The sequence below is a fragment of the Podarcis gaigeae genome, assembly GCF_964106915.1.
Source record: "Podarcis gaigeae genome assembly, chromosome: 12".
Classification (NCBI taxonomy): Eukaryota; Metazoa; Chordata; class Lepidosauria; order Squamata; family Lacertidae; genus Podarcis; species Podarcis gaigeae.
This window is the reverse complement of record NC_139688.1, coordinates 2,232,643-2,251,076: the sequence shown is the minus strand read 5'-3', so window position 1 is coordinate 2,251,076 and position 18,434 is coordinate 2,232,643. Positions and strand designations below refer to the sequence as shown.

At 47.9% G+C, this 18,434-nt stretch overlaps 4 protein-coding genes across 4 annotated transcripts in view; 3 read left to right on the top strand and 1 right to left on the bottom strand.

The window, feature by feature from the left end:
- LOC310827680 (uncharacterized protein) overlaps positions 1-18,434 on the top strand; it is a 919,426-nt gene that overhangs the window by 338,415 nt on the left and 562,577 nt on the right. The window lies entirely within an intron of this gene.
- The window catches only part of LOC310827821 (erythroblast NAD(P)(+)--arginine ADP-ribosyltransferase-like), an 840,324-nt gene that overhangs the window by 420,575 nt on the left and 401,315 nt on the right, over positions 1-18,434 (top strand). The window lies entirely within an intron of this gene.
- LOC310827789 (uncharacterized protein) overlaps positions 1-18,434 on the top strand; it is a 232,250-nt gene that overhangs the window by 148,685 nt on the left and 65,131 nt on the right. The window lies entirely within an intron of this gene.
- LOC310827875 (SCO-spondin-like) overlaps positions 1-18,434 on the bottom strand; it is a 163,936-nt gene that overhangs the window by 137,951 nt on the left and 7,551 nt on the right. The window contains exons 7-18 of the mRNA XM_083704405.1: positions 16,956-17,058; positions 16,114-16,272; positions 14,670-14,752; positions 12,947-13,075; positions 12,435-12,582; positions 10,240-10,480; positions 8,362-8,500; positions 7,546-7,672; positions 5,269-5,441; positions 3,936-4,157; positions 2,568-2,733; positions 404-647 (exon numbers count right to left, since the gene is read on the bottom strand). Of these exons, the coding sequence (XP_083560531.1) occupies positions 404-647; positions 2,568-2,733; positions 3,936-4,157; positions 5,269-5,441; positions 7,546-7,672; positions 8,362-8,500; positions 10,240-10,480; positions 12,435-12,582; positions 12,947-13,075; positions 14,670-14,752; positions 16,114-16,272; positions 16,956-17,058 (1,934 nt within the window). The remainder of the gene's footprint in view (positions 1-403; positions 648-2,567; positions 2,734-3,935; positions 4,158-5,268; positions 5,442-7,545; positions 7,673-8,361; positions 8,501-10,239; positions 10,481-12,434; positions 12,583-12,946; positions 13,076-14,669; positions 14,753-16,113; positions 16,273-16,955; positions 17,059-18,434) is intronic.

The following is an 18,434-nucleotide window of genomic DNA, read 5'->3' as shown; positions in this document are numbered from 1 at the left end:
ACCTGCTTGCTCTGTACTGAATCCAAAGCCATGACTAATGCAGAAGCAATATTTTTGGGGGTGCTATGCTGTGAGGGCCCCCCCTTCTTAATGTTCAGGTTGTACATATGTGTAAATAGAACCCCATATCCAAAAAACACCACACCTCTCCTTAGACTCACGTTGCAAACGCCCCACGGGTTATTGCGCGTCAGCCGAGATTACGTGGCCGAGACATTCAATGAAACCAACCTATCCCGTAGGGCAGCCACAGACAGGTCACAGGGTGATTTCATCAAACATCTCCTTCCACTCCACGAGAGCCAGAGGACGGTGCCATTGTCAGTGTCCCTGCCGAGATCCCAGATCCAATACGCCCCCCCCCCCGAACATCTCGTCTCCCAGTTGCCTCTGCAACACGTACCAGGTGTTGCAACCCTTCTGGATCCTGCTGCCAGGGGGGTGCGCCTCTTCCCCATGTGCACAGGGGCACATGGCAGGCTGGACGCACTGCCCGCCATCGTCCAGCACCGTCCCCTCTGGGCAGTTGCAGCCGGCCACGCAGACGTGGTCCAGATCCTGGCAGGGGCCCAAGCGCAGGTCAGCGCAGGTCGTTCTGCAGGGGGGTGCACATTCCCGATAGACTTGCCCCCCAGAACATGGTGCAGCTGTGGGGAAAGGTGAAAGGTCAGGATCCTGCCAGCAAGAAGCCCTCGGGGTGACACTGGGTCTTCAAGGAAGCCGTCGGGGTCTTCAGCACAATTTAACGCTGAACAGCAACAAAAGATTATTTTGTGTGTATGTGGCCAAATCGTTTTTATTAGTTTTACAAATTTTACAAAATCAGCCACAAATTAAGTCAAATTCAATACAATTTCTGCAAAATCTGGCTTCCTGGACTCCATTCCTGATGTGACCAAAGTTTTCTCTTGTTGCTTCTTTATTCTCCTTGCTCATTTCTAGCTCACTTTCCATTCCTTTCAATTATATTACAAGATTTTTTTTGTTGCTTTTAAACTTATTTATCCTTAATCACCAGCTATCTGCTTGCCAGTTCCTGCATGTGAGCAACGAAACTAAATACTTTTTTCATACGTGGTGGTCTTGTAGTAAGGTTAAAGCTTACTGGGAAACAATATATAATGAATTGAAAAAGATGTTTAAAATAACCTTTGTAAAAAAAAAAAAAACAGAAGCTTTTCTTTTGGGAATTATAGGGACAGAACTACCTAAAATATATAGAAACGTATTCATGTATGCAACTACAGCGGCAAGAATGTTGTTCGCCCAAAAGTGGAAAGAAGCAGAAGTCCCAGCAAAGGAAGAATGGATACAAAAACTTATGGAATACAGTGGTACCTTGGTTCCTGAACGGCTTAGTTGACGAACAAATCGGCTCCCGAACGCTGCAAATCCAAAAGTAAGTGTTCCGGTCTGCAAAAGTTTTTCAGAAGCGGAACGTCCTTTCGGCTGTTGATATTGTTTCTGGAGCCAATCAGCCAATCAGAAGCCACGCCTTGGTTTGCAAACATTTTGGAAGTCAAACGGACTTCCAGAACGGATTGAGTTCTAGAACCAAGGTACCGTTGTATGCAGAAATGGCGAAATTTACCAGAAGAATAAGAAATCAAGATAACAAACATTTTCATAAAAGAATGGGAACGGTTTGTTGAATATTTACAGATAAATTGCAAACAGATAAAAACATTGGCAGGATTATTGTAAGAACCTGCAGTTCCATAAGAGTTTATATTTAAAGTAGATAATTAAATGAGCAAATTAAATGAATTTGAATATGCAGACTATATTAAAAATAAATAAATGTAAGGTATCACAGAAAGAGGGGGAACCAAGTCAAACTTTGAAATGTTAAAATGATTGTGAAATTATTGAAATGTATAAATTTTAAAAAGTATAAATAAAAACTTAAAAAATAAATAAACGTTTTGCTAGTCTCTAGGCTCCAGCCGAATGTAAATAAGGGATCAATGTGCTTGGAGGCACCCACCCCAGCCCCACCTGCTGCCCCCTTGCCACTTAAAGGTAAAGGTAAAGTGGCCCCTGACCATTAGGTCCAGTCGTGGCCGATTCTGGGGTTGCAGTGCTCATCTTGCTTTATTGGTTGAGGGAGCCGGCATGCAGCTTCCGGGTCATGTGGCCATCATGATTAAGCCGCTTCTGGCAAAACCAGAGCAGCACATGGAAACGCCGTTTACCTTCCCGCCAGAGCGGTACCTAATTATCTACTTGCACTTTGAGGTGCTTTTGAAGTCCTAGGTTGGCAGGAGCAGGGACTGAGCAACGGGAGCTCACCCCGTCCTGGGGATTCGAACTGCCGACCTTCTGATCGGCAAGTCCTAGGCTCTGTGGTTTAGACCACAGCGCCACCCGTGTCCCTCTTAGTGCCCCCCTAAATAATCCCACCACCACCCAGGGATGGGTACCACCCACTTTGGGAACCGCTTTATGAGGTTCTCATGGCCTGCCCCTATTCTCCATCCTACCCTTGCGGGCACTGCCATCTTGGTACTTGCCCCAACAACACGGCAAGCACACCCACACCCCGCCCTCCGCCCCAGGAAACTCACGGCAGAAGCTCTGGTTCCTCCAGGCGACCGGGGCTCCCTCCTGGGCGCACTGCCTGGCATAGGCAGCCACAGCGCCACACAGGCAGTCTTTGCCGGCGGAACAGCCACACACATCGTAGAGGCAGAGCTGGTAGAATGGGTCCCGCTCCACCACGTCGTGACAGGCCTGGAGGGGAGAGATGGGGACGCTGGCATGAGCCAGCGGCTTGGTTTTTCCAGGACGCAGAGATGGCTTGAGGCAGGCCCAGACGATCATTAACACTTGCTCAGATGCTAAAGATATTAATGTGAAAATGCAGCAAAGAGCAATAGATGGTGCCAGGAGCAGGTCAGTCATAACTTACATGGCGTCAGTGAAGTTAACTCTTTATTCAAGGAAACAAGGTCTACTTAGGCAGTCAGACCTAGTGAGGCCAGCAGCTGTTGCCCCAATTAGGCAATTGCAAGGACTGAATAAATAATAATAATAATAATAATAATAATATACTAATAATAATAATAATAATAATAATAATTAATGATAATATACTAATAATAATAATAATAATAATAATAATAATAATAATAATAAACCTGAAGGAGTGTCTCCACCCCCATTGTTTAGTCCGGACACTGAGGTCCAGCTCCGAGGGCCTTCTGGTGGTTCCCTCGCTGCAAGAAGCCAGGTTACAGGGAACCAGGCAGAGGGCATTCTCGGTGGTGGCACCTGCCCTGTGGAACGCCCTCCCGTCAGATGTCAACAAGAACAACAAATACCAGACTTTTAGACGACATCTGAAGACAGCCCTGTTTAGGGAAGCTTTTAATGTTTGAGGCATCACTGTATTTTAATATTCTGTTGGAAGCTGCCCAGAGTGGCTGGGGAAACCCAACCAGATGGGCGGGGTATAAATAAGAAATTATTATTTATTTTTGTTGTTGTTGTTGTTGTTGTTATCATTATTATTAGCAGGTGCCAGGAGCAGGTCAGTCATAACTTACGCGGCGTCAGTGTAGTTAACTCTTTATTCAAGGAAACAAGGTCTACTTAGGAGGCCAGACCTAGTAATAGTAGTAGTAATAATAATAATAATAATAATAATAATAATAATAGTAATAATTTGCACCCTACCCATCTGACTGGGTTGCCACCCCCTTGCCTGTTAGGGCCTCCCTCAGTAATCTCACCACCCGACAGAAGCCAGCAACAATTACTTTGGGAATCACAAAATAAGAGGATGAAGATGGATGGCAGATTTTTGAGATCGGGATGAGATCTCCACCAAGGACCTGGGGCCCAAGTCTTGCCCAGATACATCTCCTGCTTCTGCCGCGGTTTCAGGGCTACATCTCCTCCCCGCTAGCGAGCCGCAGGCCCTCCCCTCTTACCTGGAAGGGGGGGCTGTGGAGGACCTCACAAGCTGCCTCTGCAAACTGCCTCCGCTGGGCGTACATGCTGCAGGGGTCAAAAGGGAATGCGCCGAAGGAGGGGCAGTCGTGCGAGATGCGGAATCTGCTGGCGAAAGCGGCGGCGCTGGACTCCACGTCTCCCTCCGGCGTGGTGAACTCATCCTGCTGGTTCCAGTTGTAGGTGCCACAAAGTCCTCGGACCTGGAAGGTGGAACATACCTCATGTTACGTCTGCTTCATGTTACGTTCTCTCAGGTTACGTCCTGCGGCGACCCGGAAGTCCTGGAAAGGGTTACTTCCAGGTTTTGCCGCTTGCGCATGTGCAGAAGCACAAAATGACGTCACACGCATGCGCAGAAGCGGTGAATTGCAACCCGCGCGTGCGCAGACATGCCGCTGTGGGTTGCTTTCTTTTCATGTTGGGAACGGATCCCGTTCGCAACCCGAGGTACCACTGTACTGCTGAGTCAGTGCCCTTGGATTCCATCTCTGGCTGGTTTGCCAGCAACGGTCTCTTTTGGACAGAGATGACTTGGCCACAGCCCTCCATGCTCCGGGTAACTTCCAGGTTGGATTGCTGCAATGCGCCCTACATGGGGCTGTCCTTGAAGACGACTCGGAAACTCCACCAAAGGCAGCAGCCAAATTAATGGTGGCGGTGGGAAGAGTGTGTGTGTGTGTTTCCATTCAGATCTCATAAACCATTTCAAAACTGCTTGCGCGGGTTACCTGCTTGTTTCTGGGCCCAATTCAAAGTGCACATGCTGTCTGTAAAGCCCCATATGACTCAGTCCCCGAATACCTGAAAGACCATCTCCTGCCGTACAGACCCTGTTGGGTGCTGAGATTGGAGGAAGGGCCCCTCTTGCCCTCAGAAGCTCAGGGGTGGGGGTGGCCCAAGGGGACAGGGCCTTCTCCGTGTTGGCTCCTAAGTTGTGGAATTCCCTCCCCTGGAAACTTCATTGTGCAGCTTCTGGAGGATTCTGAAGAAGCGCCTCTTGTTCCTGGCTTCTTGACACTTGAGGAGGCTGTTTTTTAGGACACACCTTGATTTTATGATTGCTTTAAATTGCTTTTTAATAATACCTTTAACCTTGTAAGCTGCCCTGGGACCTTAGGGTGAAGGACAGGTAATCAACCATCAATCAATCAATCAATCAATGTCCCTGAGGATCTGGAAACTCAAGGGCACACCAGCTGCTTCAGCTGGTCTAGGTCTGGCTCTAAATCTAAACGGTGGCTCACTGCACATCTCAGAGCTGCAGGCGGGATATTGCTGCAAAGAAAATTATTATTCTCATCCCAGGCTCACCTTGTTGGCAAAGCTAGGCTGGAGGGTGATGTAGACTGCCGGAAACTCCAGGCCCCACAGCAAGTGAGCCCCAAAGGCCTGGAGAAGCAGGAAGGAGGAGGAGGCGAGGCGCACCGTCAGGTCGGCACTGGCAAAAGGGAGGGAGACTTCTTGGCCGTTCACTGACAGCTCCCCTGGGAAGCAAAGGAGAAAGGTGAAAGGGAGGGATGAAAAGGGGGTTAGACTAGATGGACAGTAGCTTGGGGGGCCCAGAGCATCTGCAACCTTGCAAAGTTTGTGAGAAAGACGATGCTTTGCACAGAGAAGCGCCAGATTCAATCTCTGGCATCATCTCCAGTTGCAAAGGGGATCTCAAGTCTGAAGTACTGGCTAGGGAAGGCCTCTCTCTGCCCAGGATTCCTGGAGAGCTGTTGCCAGCCTGAGCTGGATTGACCAATGATCTGTCTCGGGAGGAGGCAGCTTTGCAGGCTCTTACGATGATTTATCACACCACAGGTATCTTCCAAACCACCTTCAGTTTGCCGAAGGAAGCCATTGCCATCCTCAGACTCTGAACTCTTGCACCCTGGGAATGTGGTAGCACGTTTGTGCCAGGATGGGGGGGGGGGGCTGCAAGGAACCTGTCTGGCTTCACACGAGCAACACCTGTGCTATTCCATGCGGACGTGCCTCACATGTGCTCAAAAGCCCCAGCCTGAGCAGGGTGAATGCATTTGAGTGGATAGAGTGGGAACCCTTTAGTCCTCCAGATGTTGTGGGACTCCAACTCCCATCAGCCCTAGCCAGCAACAATCTGGAGCAAAATCTGAAGAGCCTCAGGTTAGCCTCCTGCCCACCCATCCCCTGTGGCATTGATGTCCACTCATGAAAGATTCTCCATACCTGTCACCTCCCTCTAGAATCATAGAATGATAGAGTTGGAAGAGACCACAAGGGCCATCGAGTCCAACCCCCTGCCAAGCAGGAAACACCATCAGAGCACTCCTGACATATGGTTGTCAAGCCTCTGCTTAAAGACCTCCAAAGAAGGAGACTCCACCACACTCCTTGGCAGCAAATTCCACTGTCCAACAGCTCTTACTGTCAGGAAGTTCTTCCTAATGTTTAGGTGGAATCTTCTTTCTTGTAGTTTGGAGCCATTGCTCCGTGTCCGCTTCTCTGGAGCAGCAGAAAACAACCTTTCTCCCTCCTCTATGTGACATCCTTTTATATATTTGAACATGGCTATCATATCACCCCTTAACCTCCTCTTCTCCAGGCTAAACATGCCCAGCTCCCTTAGCCGTTCCTCATAAGGCATCGTTTCCAGGCCTTTGACCATTTTGGTTGCCCTCCTCTGGACACGTTCCAGTTTGACAGTGTCCTTCTTGAACTGTGGTGCCCAGAACTGGACACAGTACTCCAGGTGAGGTCTGACCAGAGCAGAATACAGTGGCACTATTACTTCCCTTGATCTAGATGCTATACTCCTATTGATGCAGCCCAGAATTGCATTGGCTTTTTTAGCTGCCACGTCACACTGTTGGCTCATGTCAAGTTTGTGGTCAACCAAGACTCCTAGATCCTTTTCACGTGTACTGCTCTCAAGCCAGGTGTCACTCATCTTGTATTTGTGCCTCTCATTTTTTTTGCCCAGGTGCAATACTTTACATTTCTCCCTGTTAAAATTCATCTTGTTTGTTTTGGCCCAGTTCTCTAATCTGTCAAGGTCATTTTGAAGTGTGATCCTGTCCTCTGGGGTGTTAGCCACCCCTCCCAATTTGGTGTCATCTGCAAATTTGATCAGGATGCCCTTGAGTCCATCATCCAAGTCGTTGATAAAGATGTTGAATAAGACCGGGCCCAAGACAGAACCCTGTGGCACCCCACTAGTCACTCTTCTCTAGGATGAAGAGGAACCATTGATGAGCACCCTTTGGGTTCGGTCAGTCAGCCAGTTACAAATCCACTGAGTGGTAGCATAGTCAAGTCCGCATTTTACCAGCTTCTTTACAAGAATATCATGGGGCACCTTGTCAAATGCCTTGCTGAAATCAAGGTAGGCTACATCCACTGCGTTCCCTTCATCTACCAGGCTTGTAATTCTGTCAAAAAACGAGATCAGGTTCGTCTGACATGACTTATTTTTCAGAAATCCATGCTGACTATTGGTGATCACAGCATTCCTTTCTAGGTGCTCACAGACTGTTTGCTTAATGATCTGTTCCATTCAATCAATCAGTCAATCAATCAATCAATCAATCAATCAATCAAAAAGAGAGATCTGCTCTCTCTCACCTGTGAAGGACAGGCGAGCAGAGACCTTCTGCACAGTGACGGTCACAGAGTGGAGGCAGCTGCTGGTCCCTTGATTCCCACATGCCACATTCTCCGAGGAAATGTGGAGCTTCCCATCCACATAATCCTGCAAAGTGGAGGAGAGCAGCCCCAAGATGAGTGAGATGACAGTGGTGAGATTGTTACACACACCAAGATGGAAAAATACAACCCTACCTACTATGAAGGAACGATTCCTAAAATTATTGGAATTGGCTGAGATGGCTAAGTTGACGTGTTTAATGAGAGAAAAATAACTATTGGCATTTATTAAGGATTGGAAACTTCTCGTGGAGTTTTGACGTGAAAGAGAAAATGAACTTGTAGACCGGAAGGCTCAGAAATCAGGAAGATCAACATTTTAATAAGGAATGGGGAAAGTTTATAGTTTACCTTCAAGACCATTGTAAACAGTTAAAATCGTTAGCAGGATTGTAATAACGCTTGTAACATAACAAGAACTATGGATATAATGGATATTTTAAAAAATGGATTAAGATGCAGCAGGAAAGGATTATGAATGGACTCCATGGAGGGTTAGTGGAAAGGCCAAAGATTCAGAGAAATCTTTTTTCTTTCTTTATTGATTATGATTTGCGATGTAAATTTCAATTTGTAAAATCAAGTAATTTTTTTCATATAAAAACAGGAAAATGAACTTGTAATACCTGGTTTTTGTATAATTTTCTTGAAATTAACAAACAACTAATTTGGTTTTCCACCCAGCCAGAAGCACACTATCCCCCCACCTCCTGCCTGCTCACCTGGACCCCTTACCTGCACTAGGATATACTGGCACGTGCCGTGGAAGGAGAAGCGCTTGCGGTCAAAAGTCAGGTAGTGGGGGTCACCAGTTATGGCACATTCCCCAGAACACTGGTCCCGGGAGCAAAGCCAGCGGCCCCCTTGGCACGTGCTGTGGGGAGAAGGGAATGGGAGTCACGTCAGGGTGCTAGAGCAATAGCCAAAGATACTGCTGTGAGTTTGAGGGGGGTCAGTCTGGATGATGCCCTGGGTGTCCCTTCCACTTCTCGGGGTCCTGGGCCCAAGGAGGATTGGAATCTAACAGAGGAGCCTGCTTAACCTGTCAGGCAAGTTTATTTTAAGATAAGGACCTTAGCTGGACAGTTAAGTACCATCCTTAGCATCCCCCCAAAAATGGCTTGCAGCACGAACTGCGACTAAGCGATGGCGGTCTCTTGGCTTTTCTTTCCTCCATCCCTCTCACCTAGCTAGGTAGGAGAAAAGCAGCCAGAGAGGGGTTGGAGAGCTGAGCTGGAAGCAGCCTGGAAGCTGGTGATGCAGAGATCTGCTTGTTCTGCGCTAGATCCGAAGCTGTGACTAACAGAGAAGCAAGATCTCGGGGGGGGGGGGGCTGATGCCCCTCCATCCTAGGCTCAGGTTGCATTTATATGTCAATACAACCATATACCCTAAAGACACTGCAGTCTCCGCTGACCTTCTTTCCAAGGAAACTGAACCGTTGTCTGAAACCTCTGGAGCAGGCTTCCTCAACCTCGGCCCTCCAGATGTTTTTGGCCTACAACTCCCATGATCCCTAGCTAGCAGGACCAGTGGTCGGGGATGATGGGAATTGTGGTCTCAAAACATCTGGAGGGCCGAGGTTGAGGAAGCCTGACCTGGAGTCTCAAAGCTCAGAGATGGCGTGCGCCAATACAGTGGTACCTTGGTTCCCAAACACCAAATACTCGGAAGTAAGTGTTCGTTTTTGAACTTTTTTTGGAAGCCAAATGTCCGATGCAGCTGTCGGCGCCTGCACTAATCAGAAGCTGCATCTTGGTTTTCGAACATTTCAGAAGTCAAACGGACTTCCGGAATGGATTAAGTGTGGCGCTTTTGTTTTGCTCTTTATTTTGCATTTTTGTTTCCGAGGCTTTTTTGGTTAATTTGTTTTTGTGACTGTGTGAAACCCAGTTCAGCTACTGATTGGTTGATTGTGTGACTGCAGAAATGGATAAAACAATGACTATCATCAGTGCAGGTAAGAATTTTTTTTAATTTTTTTTATCATCTACAGTACTGTCTTATTTATTTTATAGTACAGTACATTGTTTATTGCTTTCCTTTTATGGATCAATGGTCTCGTTAGATAGTAAAATTAATGTTAAATTGCTGTTTTAGGGGTTGTTTTTAAAAGTCTGCAACAGACTTTTGCATTGCTTTCTATGGGAAAGCACACCTTGGTTTTGGAACGCTTTGGTTTTGGAACGGACTTCCAGAACAGATTAAGTTTGAGAACCAAGATACCACTGTATATGTGTAAACTAAAGCATGCATCCTAAGACAACAACAACAATTTATTTTTTTTAACCTGTCCATCTGGCTGAGTACCCCCAGACACTCTGGGCGGCTTCCATCAGAATATTAAAAACAGAATAAAACTTCCCTAAACAGCACTGCCTTCAGATGTCTCTGCTGACCTTCTTTCCAAGGAAACTGAACCCTGAGGAAGCGCCGTAACCCCTGACTCCTCTCCCTTCCAATTTACAGTTCTGTGATTCCAGGAACTCCAAGAATGCCAGCTACCCCTGGGCTAAAGATACTGCTGTACTTGGCAAGACTAATCGGACCGTGTCCTCCTTCCGGCTGTCCTGAGAAATAACCTTTTGTGGGTTCAGAAGGGCAGAGCCTCACCAACGGTTGCATCGCTGCTGGAGGACATCTCCCGGGGCGAACTTCTGGCGCCGGTGGAAGCAGGGGCACTGGCTCTCCGGGACGCAGGCCCCCCCTTCCAGGTAGAGGCCGGCCGGGCACTCGCAGCCGCTCACGCACTCGTCCCGGCAGTGCCCTTCCTCGGCTGCACCCACCGCAGCACAGCTGGCGGGGCACGAGGAGACACAGTCGGAGTAGTGCTTTCCTTGCCCGCATGACTTTTCTGTCCAGAGGGAAGAAGAGGGGCAGTTTCAAAGGGGAGGTTCCCAGATGCCTAGGGAGAACTGTGGGGGACACAGCAGTCTTCAAGGGGGTGAGAGAAGCTCCTGCCCCCCTCTTTACTTCGGCAAACTGGCCTCCTCTTATCACAGCCATCAACATCATCATTGCCCCATTATACAGATATTTGGGGTGACCACACTCAGAATGCTATAGAATACATGTAGACAGGGGCTGGATTGAGGTTTGATGAGGCCCTCAGCTACTGAAGGTAATGGGGCCCTTTCTATGTCCAGCTGTCCTTTGTCAGCAACAAATTGTTGCTGATTTTTGTGTTGAATAATAATTATAATAATAATTATAATAATAATTATAATTATAATTTATTACTTATACCCCACCCAGCTGGCTGGGTTTCCCCAGCCGCTCTGGGTGGCTTCCAACACAATATTAAAATAAAGTAATGCATCAAACGTTAAAAGATTCCCTAAACATATATATAAAAGGTAATATATAAAAGGTAAAGGGATCCCTGACCAATAGGTCCAGTTGTGGCTGCCTCTGGGGTTGCGCACTCATCTCGCTTCACTGGCTGCGGGAGCCAGCGTTTGTCCGCAGACAGTTTTTCCAGGTCATGTGGCCAGCATGACTAAGCCGCTTCTGGCGAACCAGAGCAGCGCACGGAAACAGCGTTTACCTTCCCGCCGGAGCGGTACCTATTTATCTACTTGCACTTTGATGTGCTTTTGAACTGCTAGGTTGGCAGGAGCAGGGACCGAGCAACGGGAGCTCACCCTGACGCGGGGATTCAAACCGCCGACCTTCTGATCGGCAAGTCCTAGGCTCTGGGGTTTAACCCACAGCGCCACCCGCGTCCCTAATGAATATATGTTCTATGGTAATTTATGGACCTAATAGGTATCTCAAGCCATTTGCACATGTTGCCGTGCAACCAGTCCATGCAGAATGTAGGCACCCTATATATAGATAGGAGCAAACCAGTGATATTTTAGGGAGGAGGCGAGCAGGCGGGGCCCATGACCTACATCATAGGAGCCTGCACAATACAAAACACTGTTGCTGTATGTAGCTTTTATTTTACTTGCTTTTTATCTTATATTTTGGAAATGTACATCCATTTTTTTTCCTTTAACTTTTTTTGAGGCCCCCCAGAGAGTGGGGCCCTAAGCTATAGCTTGTTTAGCTTATAAGTAAATCTGGCACTTGGTTTTGGGGTTAAAGCAGGCATCCCCAAACTCAGCCCTCCACATGTTTTGAGACTACAACTCCCGTCATCCCTAGCTGACAGGACCAGTGGTCAGCGATGATGGGAACTGTAGTGCCAAAACATCACACAAGTAGCCAACAGTTGCAGGGGGAAAGTCAGGCTGGCTAAAGCTCAGAATGAGCTCAGGCTTGCAAGTGAAGATAAAAATAGTAATAAAAGGTTTCTTTGACTAGATCTGGAGTAAAAGGAAGAACAAGCAGGTGGTAGCTCCTCTGCGTGGGGAACGTGGAGAAATGCTATTGGGTGACAGAGAAAAGGAAGAACTGCTCAACACCTTCTTTGCCTGTCTTCACCCAAAAGGAAAGCGATGCCCAACCTGGAGGTAACAGAATAAATGATGTAAGGAGGGAGCTGCAGCCCAGATAGGAAAAGAGGAAGGGAACACCTGGCTACTTTAAACGATGAGCTGCACCCAAGGGTGCTAAAGCGGCTTGTGGGTGTAATCTCAGAGCCTCTGTCCATTATCTTTGTGAATTCTTGGAATTTGTGGAAGCCAAATTGAGTCCAGGTCTGGGGAAATGGCAGGATAGAAACAAGAGGAGGAAGAGGAGGAGATTGTGGGCCATGTGCTGGAGTCACGCAGCCTTGGAGAAAGATGCCTTCTGCTTTGAGGGGTCGATGCCCCCCAAAGGCGGGTGCTTCCTGGGTGCCCCGCTCTGCCCCTGCTTACCACAGAATCCTGCCCGCCTCCAGCTGACGAAAACGCTCCTCTGGGCGCACTCGCGGGCGTAGCTGGCAAAGGTCTCGCAGATGGCACCAAGCCCGGTTCCGCTGCAGTGCAGGTACATGCAGGTGTCGTAGAAGCCTCTGGGGTCCACCTGCCGGGGACAGAAGAAGAGTTTGGATTTGATATCCCGCCTTTCACTCCCTTTAAGGAGTCTCGAAGCGGCTAACATTCTCCTTTCCCTTCCTCCCCCACAACAATCACTCAGTGAGGTGAGTGGGGCTGAGAGACTTCAGAGAAGTGTGACTGGCCCAAGGTGACCCAGCAGCTGCATGTGGAGGAGCGGAGACGCGAACCCGGTTCCCCAGATTACGAGACTACCGCTCTTAACCACTACACCACACTGGCTCTCTACACCACAAGAGGCCGGACCTCAGTGAGGGTGTGGCACGAGCAAGCAAGAGGTTGGAAGTTAAAGGGAGGCCAGGAAAGGAGTGTGGTGTGGGAGATGCCCTCACCTCCGAGTGGCATTGACCGAAAGGGCCAGAAAGAAGCTTCCGGCAGACGGACTCTGCCTCCTGCTGCCTCCTTTGGCCTTCCGGCGCTTCGCAGCTGTGAGGCTCCTCTGCGGCATCTTCACAGGGGATCTAGGGCAGGGGTATTAGACATTTTCGCTGTGCAGATACTGGTGGCTACGTAAAACCTCTTTTACAATACGATACGATAATCTTTACTGTCACTGTCCCATACAGAACAACGAAATTGAAAAAAATCTACATCAGACATTCAAAAACCAACACACCTGCTATCCCAACTATCCCAGCCTGGTCAGCCCCTAAAAACTCTGATACCCCATAATTAAATACAATATACTCACACAGAGACTACCTTACACTGCGTTTAAAACCAAAATCGCATTTGGATAGCAAGAACAGGGGACCGAGCAAGAGGAGCTCACCCCGTCACTGGGATTTGAACCACCGACCTTCTGATCAGCAAGTCCTAGGCTCTGTGGTTTAATCCACAGTGCCACCCGTGTCCCACAGACTCCTTACAATGCGTTTAAAACCAAAATTGCATTTGGATAGAAACTGTTTCTCAGGCGGCTGGTCCAAGTCTTTATAACCCTGGACCTTCTTCCAGAAGGTAGAAGCTGAAAGAGATCATTTCTGGGGTGCGCACTATCCTGCGCTATCTCTGCCGCTTTCTTATGGCACCTGGAAGCGTAGATTTGATCCAAGGTGGGAAGAGGGCACCCAATTATTCTCTCCGCAGTCTTTACAACCCTGGACAGCAATGTCTTTTCCCTGACCGTGCAGCTCCCAAACCACACACACCATAAGTTAATACACTCTCAACAGTACAATGGTCCTTTGAGAGATTGTTTTTCCGGAGGGTTCTCAGAAAATATAACCTCTGCTGTGCTCTCTTCATCAGGTCTTTGCTGTTTTCTCCCCAGGTTAGGTCATCTATCAACTCCGTTCCCAGAATATATACTGTTTAACAGAGTTTATCTTCTTTCTCTCGCGGACATGGTGAACAATGACAAAGTTATTCTAAAGATGACTCACAAACTATGTGAAGTCTCGGCCAAGAGATTTTATTCCCAGGCCGGGTACAAGCATTCCGGTAGCAAATATATTTTTGACCGTTAAAATAAACGGGAATTAGCAGCACACTTTCAAACAAAAGTCTGATCTCCAGCACGTCGTAAATTACAGGAACGGTCCTTCAACAGATTTCACAGGCAACACTCTTCGGACAGACGTTTGCAGAAACAAAGCCGAGTGGCCCTCTTCTTCTCAGCACTTCCAGCTGATGCTAATTAAGCTCAAAGGGCCACTCCCATACCTAAAGGGAAAACTCTGGAACCTTCTAGAAACTTTCTACTTGTTTCCAGCAGAATGATTCCCTAATGGGGGAGGAGGGAGAACTCAGAGGAGCCAGGGCAAATGCTCGCTTCAGAGTGGCTCAAATGGGAGAGCACCTGCTTGGCATCTAGAAGGTCCAGCTTCAATCCCCAGGTAGGGCTGGAATTAAGCCCTGTCCGAAAGCCTGGAGAGCCATTGCTGCCAGCCAGTGTAGACAATATTGAGCTAGATGGAGAAATGGCCTGACTCAGTGCAAGGCAACTTCCTATGTTCCGACCTCTCTGCAAACCGCGGAAATGAACCAAGACAAGTCCTCAGGGAGGAAGCTAGTTGTTTGGAAGCGACTTTGGTCCGCACTCGCACCACCTACCAATCCGGCGTCCGGGACGCGCCACGAATTGCCAAAGCTCGCTGCCGAGGTGGCCACATCGCCTCCCACGCGTAGGAAGTCGTCTGTGGGTGCAAGGAGAAAAGGAAGCGGGGTGCATGTGGGAAGGGTTCTGGCAGAGAAGGGTGCTGGAATAGCCTTCCCCTCTCGGCCACTAGGGGGCAGGCAAGTTGGGGTGGGGAGCAGCAGGGGAAGGGGCCCCTCCTGAGAAAGATCCCTGGGGGGGGATGCTCACCCAACTGCCCCAAGGGAGGCGGAGGAGAAGGCATCGGAAAGGTCAAGAGTTTAATTGTCATTCCTGTAGGATACCCAGCTTTATATAACCAACATATTTAACTCCATTGAAGGGGTTAAAACCATCGAGTAAGGTGTCCTGCCAGGCTTAGCTAAATCCACTTCCCCTCACCTGGAGAGGAACTAGGTAATGAAGCCTTCGTTCATCCCCTGAAAAGCTCAACGTGTAAAGAGGTTCTGAGTTTATTGTTCCAGCTCAAACCACATGGCTCTGATCAGCCGCTCCTAATTTGCTATATACCAATAATTTAGGAGCTTTCGCCACTTTGCAACTAAGCCAAGTTTCACTGCCGGTGCAATTGTTCTGATTGATGTAGGGGAAAGCACATGAACTTGACCTTTGAAGGGTTTGTAAGTAAACCCATTTTTAACTTACCAAATGTGTGGTCTTTTCCTATCCTGGGATAAGAGGGAAATTTTTGGAGCTCACAGGGGCATCTTTTAAAGGTCTAACAGCCTAGACTTCCATGCTTTGCTTTGTTGCATATTTTGTGATTTTAAATCTCTGCTGGGGTTCTCTCACCAAATTTGGATCTGGGCTGACAAGAGTCCCCTTTTATACCTATATTTTTTCCTTACACCAGCAATTGTAAGGGATGGGTTTGGATGAGCTTGGTTGTCCCTTCCGATTCTGCAGTTCTGTGATTCTAAGTGGCTCCAGACATGGAGTCTCCCACTGTTTGCCCTGGGGCATCCACAGGGATTGGGGTAGCAAGGGAGGAAGTAAGGGGGGGCAGTTACTCCCCCCCCCATCAAAGGATGAACCATAATCTCCAGATCCCCAGCTTGGATTTTTTAAAATCTTCCTTGCATTTGTAGAGCCTGAGAAATAAGTTGAAAGGGCTCTTTTCATTTGCTTTGTGGGAAACCAGGCCTGCTCCTCCCCGCAACTTTTTCAGTGGTTTACTTTGCCCCCCCCCCAAAAAAAACAAAAGTTTTGCAGACTGCCTTCTAATGACTGCCACCCACCCACTCCCGATACAAAACTCAGAGAGCGGCTACCTTGGTCCAATGCTGGCGAGCATTTTGGACATTTGTGGAAGAGCAACACGGTGTCAGAAGTGAGAACGCTCCCTTCTGTTTCCCCTCCATGAATGAGGGGAAAGTGTGGGTGTCTCCCTGCGGTCGTTACCTGCAGGGTCATCGTTGTAGACCCCACACAGCCCTCGGGTGGCTCCTTTCAGGTCCGCCCCGATGGTGACGTAGACGGTGTCGCGCCCATCGAACTTGACCCGCACTCCTAGGCCGCTTTCCACGAAGAGGAAGTCTCCCAGCCACCAAACACTGATCCCTGGGATAAAGCAGAAGAGGACTTGGATCAGTGCCGTAGCACAAGCTAACCTGTGGACACCACTCTCTCTTCACAGACACACATTGCTTGGATGAGAGACGCCTTGGAATTCTGTTTTAAAATGTTTTAAAAATTACTTGAATAAACATGGTTCCAACAGCAACGCTTGGCTGTGTTTAATTTTGCAGAGAGAGGCATCCCAAGATGGAGACAAACAATTAAATACAGATCAAAGACAGAAATGGCTGAACTGAAACCACAAAGACCAGGCGGAAGTCAGCAAACCAACAAATTAAAAAAGGAACTGAATCCGGAACGAGGGACTTTGTGGGTGGAATACCCTGGTACCAGTTTGAATTAACTAAATAGTACTTTTTGTTTAATAGGCGGTTTTAGTTTTGTTAATTTTTCGGTTTTGTTGTTGTGCAACTTTCTCTTTCTTTTTCCTTTTCTCTCTCTCTCTTTACTACTTTTATATAATGCACATTTATTTTACATTCTTGACAATTCAGTTATGTATACTGTAATAACTATTTAGAAATATCTAATGTACCATTAATTTGTTTCTTACCTTTTTTTTGTAATGTTATGTTTGTAATGTTTGTTTAATAAAAGATAAATAAATAAATAAATAAATAAATAAGGCTTGACCCATCTCCCCTCCGCCTGCCCTGCTTCCTCACCTTTCTGCAAGCGGGGCTCCCCCTCGGGCACCGCAGCGCCATTCACTGAGACGCGGCGTCCTTGAGCCACAACCAGGTCAAGGCCGAACAGCAGGCGAAGGTCCTGGTGGGGAGAGAGGGTCTCATGAGGTTGGGGGGCTGCCAAATCCTGCTCTGGCCAGAGTCCCAGGGCTGGCCCAAGGCATTCTGGGTGCCCCGTCCCCCCTCCCCCAAAAAGTCAAGGTACAGAGTTAAGAGCCAAGGGCGGCCGACGCTGTTTGAGGGGGAGTCTCTCCCTAGGAGAAAGAGAATTCCTCCGGTGCCTCTTCCTAGGAGTGAGAAATAATAATCATAATTTTATTATTTATACCCCACCCACCTGGCGGGGTATGCAATAAATAATATTATTTATTGACAATAAATAGTATTAAATTATATCTTTCTGCCCTTTCATGACACCTGAACTCAGATGTCTGAGGTTACCGCTTCACTCAACCTAACATCATCATCATCATTTGTGCCCTGCTTTTTCCCTGGCAGGGACCCAAGGCAGCTCACAGATAAAAATAAGAACAACTAAAAACACGAAGGGGGCGGGGAGTGGAAACAATCATTAAAAAAACAATTCAGCTCTTTTCTTTTTCTTTCTTCCTTTCCTTTTCTCTTTCCTTCTTTTCCCACCATTTTTATCTTGTTGTATCAAAAAAAGCTGCAATAGGACTTCCGGTTGGTCGCCCGATTAATGGTGGACGGGAGCTACTCGGCTGAAAGAGCCGCGGCGCTTTGAAGATTGGGGTGACCGCGAGAGCGTCATGGAACCCCCCCCAAAAAGCTCAGACTGAGCATTCTGAGGACCTGGTGTTCCGGCGGGTACCCTGAGTGACTCCCCTGCTCCCCGTCAAGCTCTAAAAAGAGCCCCGAGAGTGAGCGGTGTTGGAGACGTGGGCACTGTGGAATCGACTCGCTTTCTTCACTGCGCGAAGCTCCACGTCCGGCGATCATGAGCGACCAATTTCTCCGAAAAAATAAGATTGGAAAACTGTGAGTAAAAAGGATCTAAATTTGGATACATAATTGGACAGGAAGGGATTTAAACACGGAGGTCAATCCCTTTCTGCTGAAATAAAAGTGAAATCAGCTACCGTTGACCAAAGCCGCAACCTGAAAAGATCTTTTAAAAAAAACTTTCAAGTAAAACATTCAAGCCCCTCTTTGGGCAGGGGGAAGGGGGGAATTTTGACAGAACGGGAACCCTGCACGCGATAGATCTGGCAGAAAATAGACTCTTGATTTCTGAAGCGGACCTCCCAGTGAGAGAAGGCTAGACTCCACTGTTAGGTCATAAAGGGAGAGGATGCTTTCAACTTTCATTTTCCTCTTTGGGGAATACAAAGTAACTGCAGTGCCTGAACTGGCTAAAATATTGCACAGCTCACAGATAAAAATAAGAACAACTGAAAACACGAGGGGGGCGGGGAGTGGAAACAATCATTAAAAAAC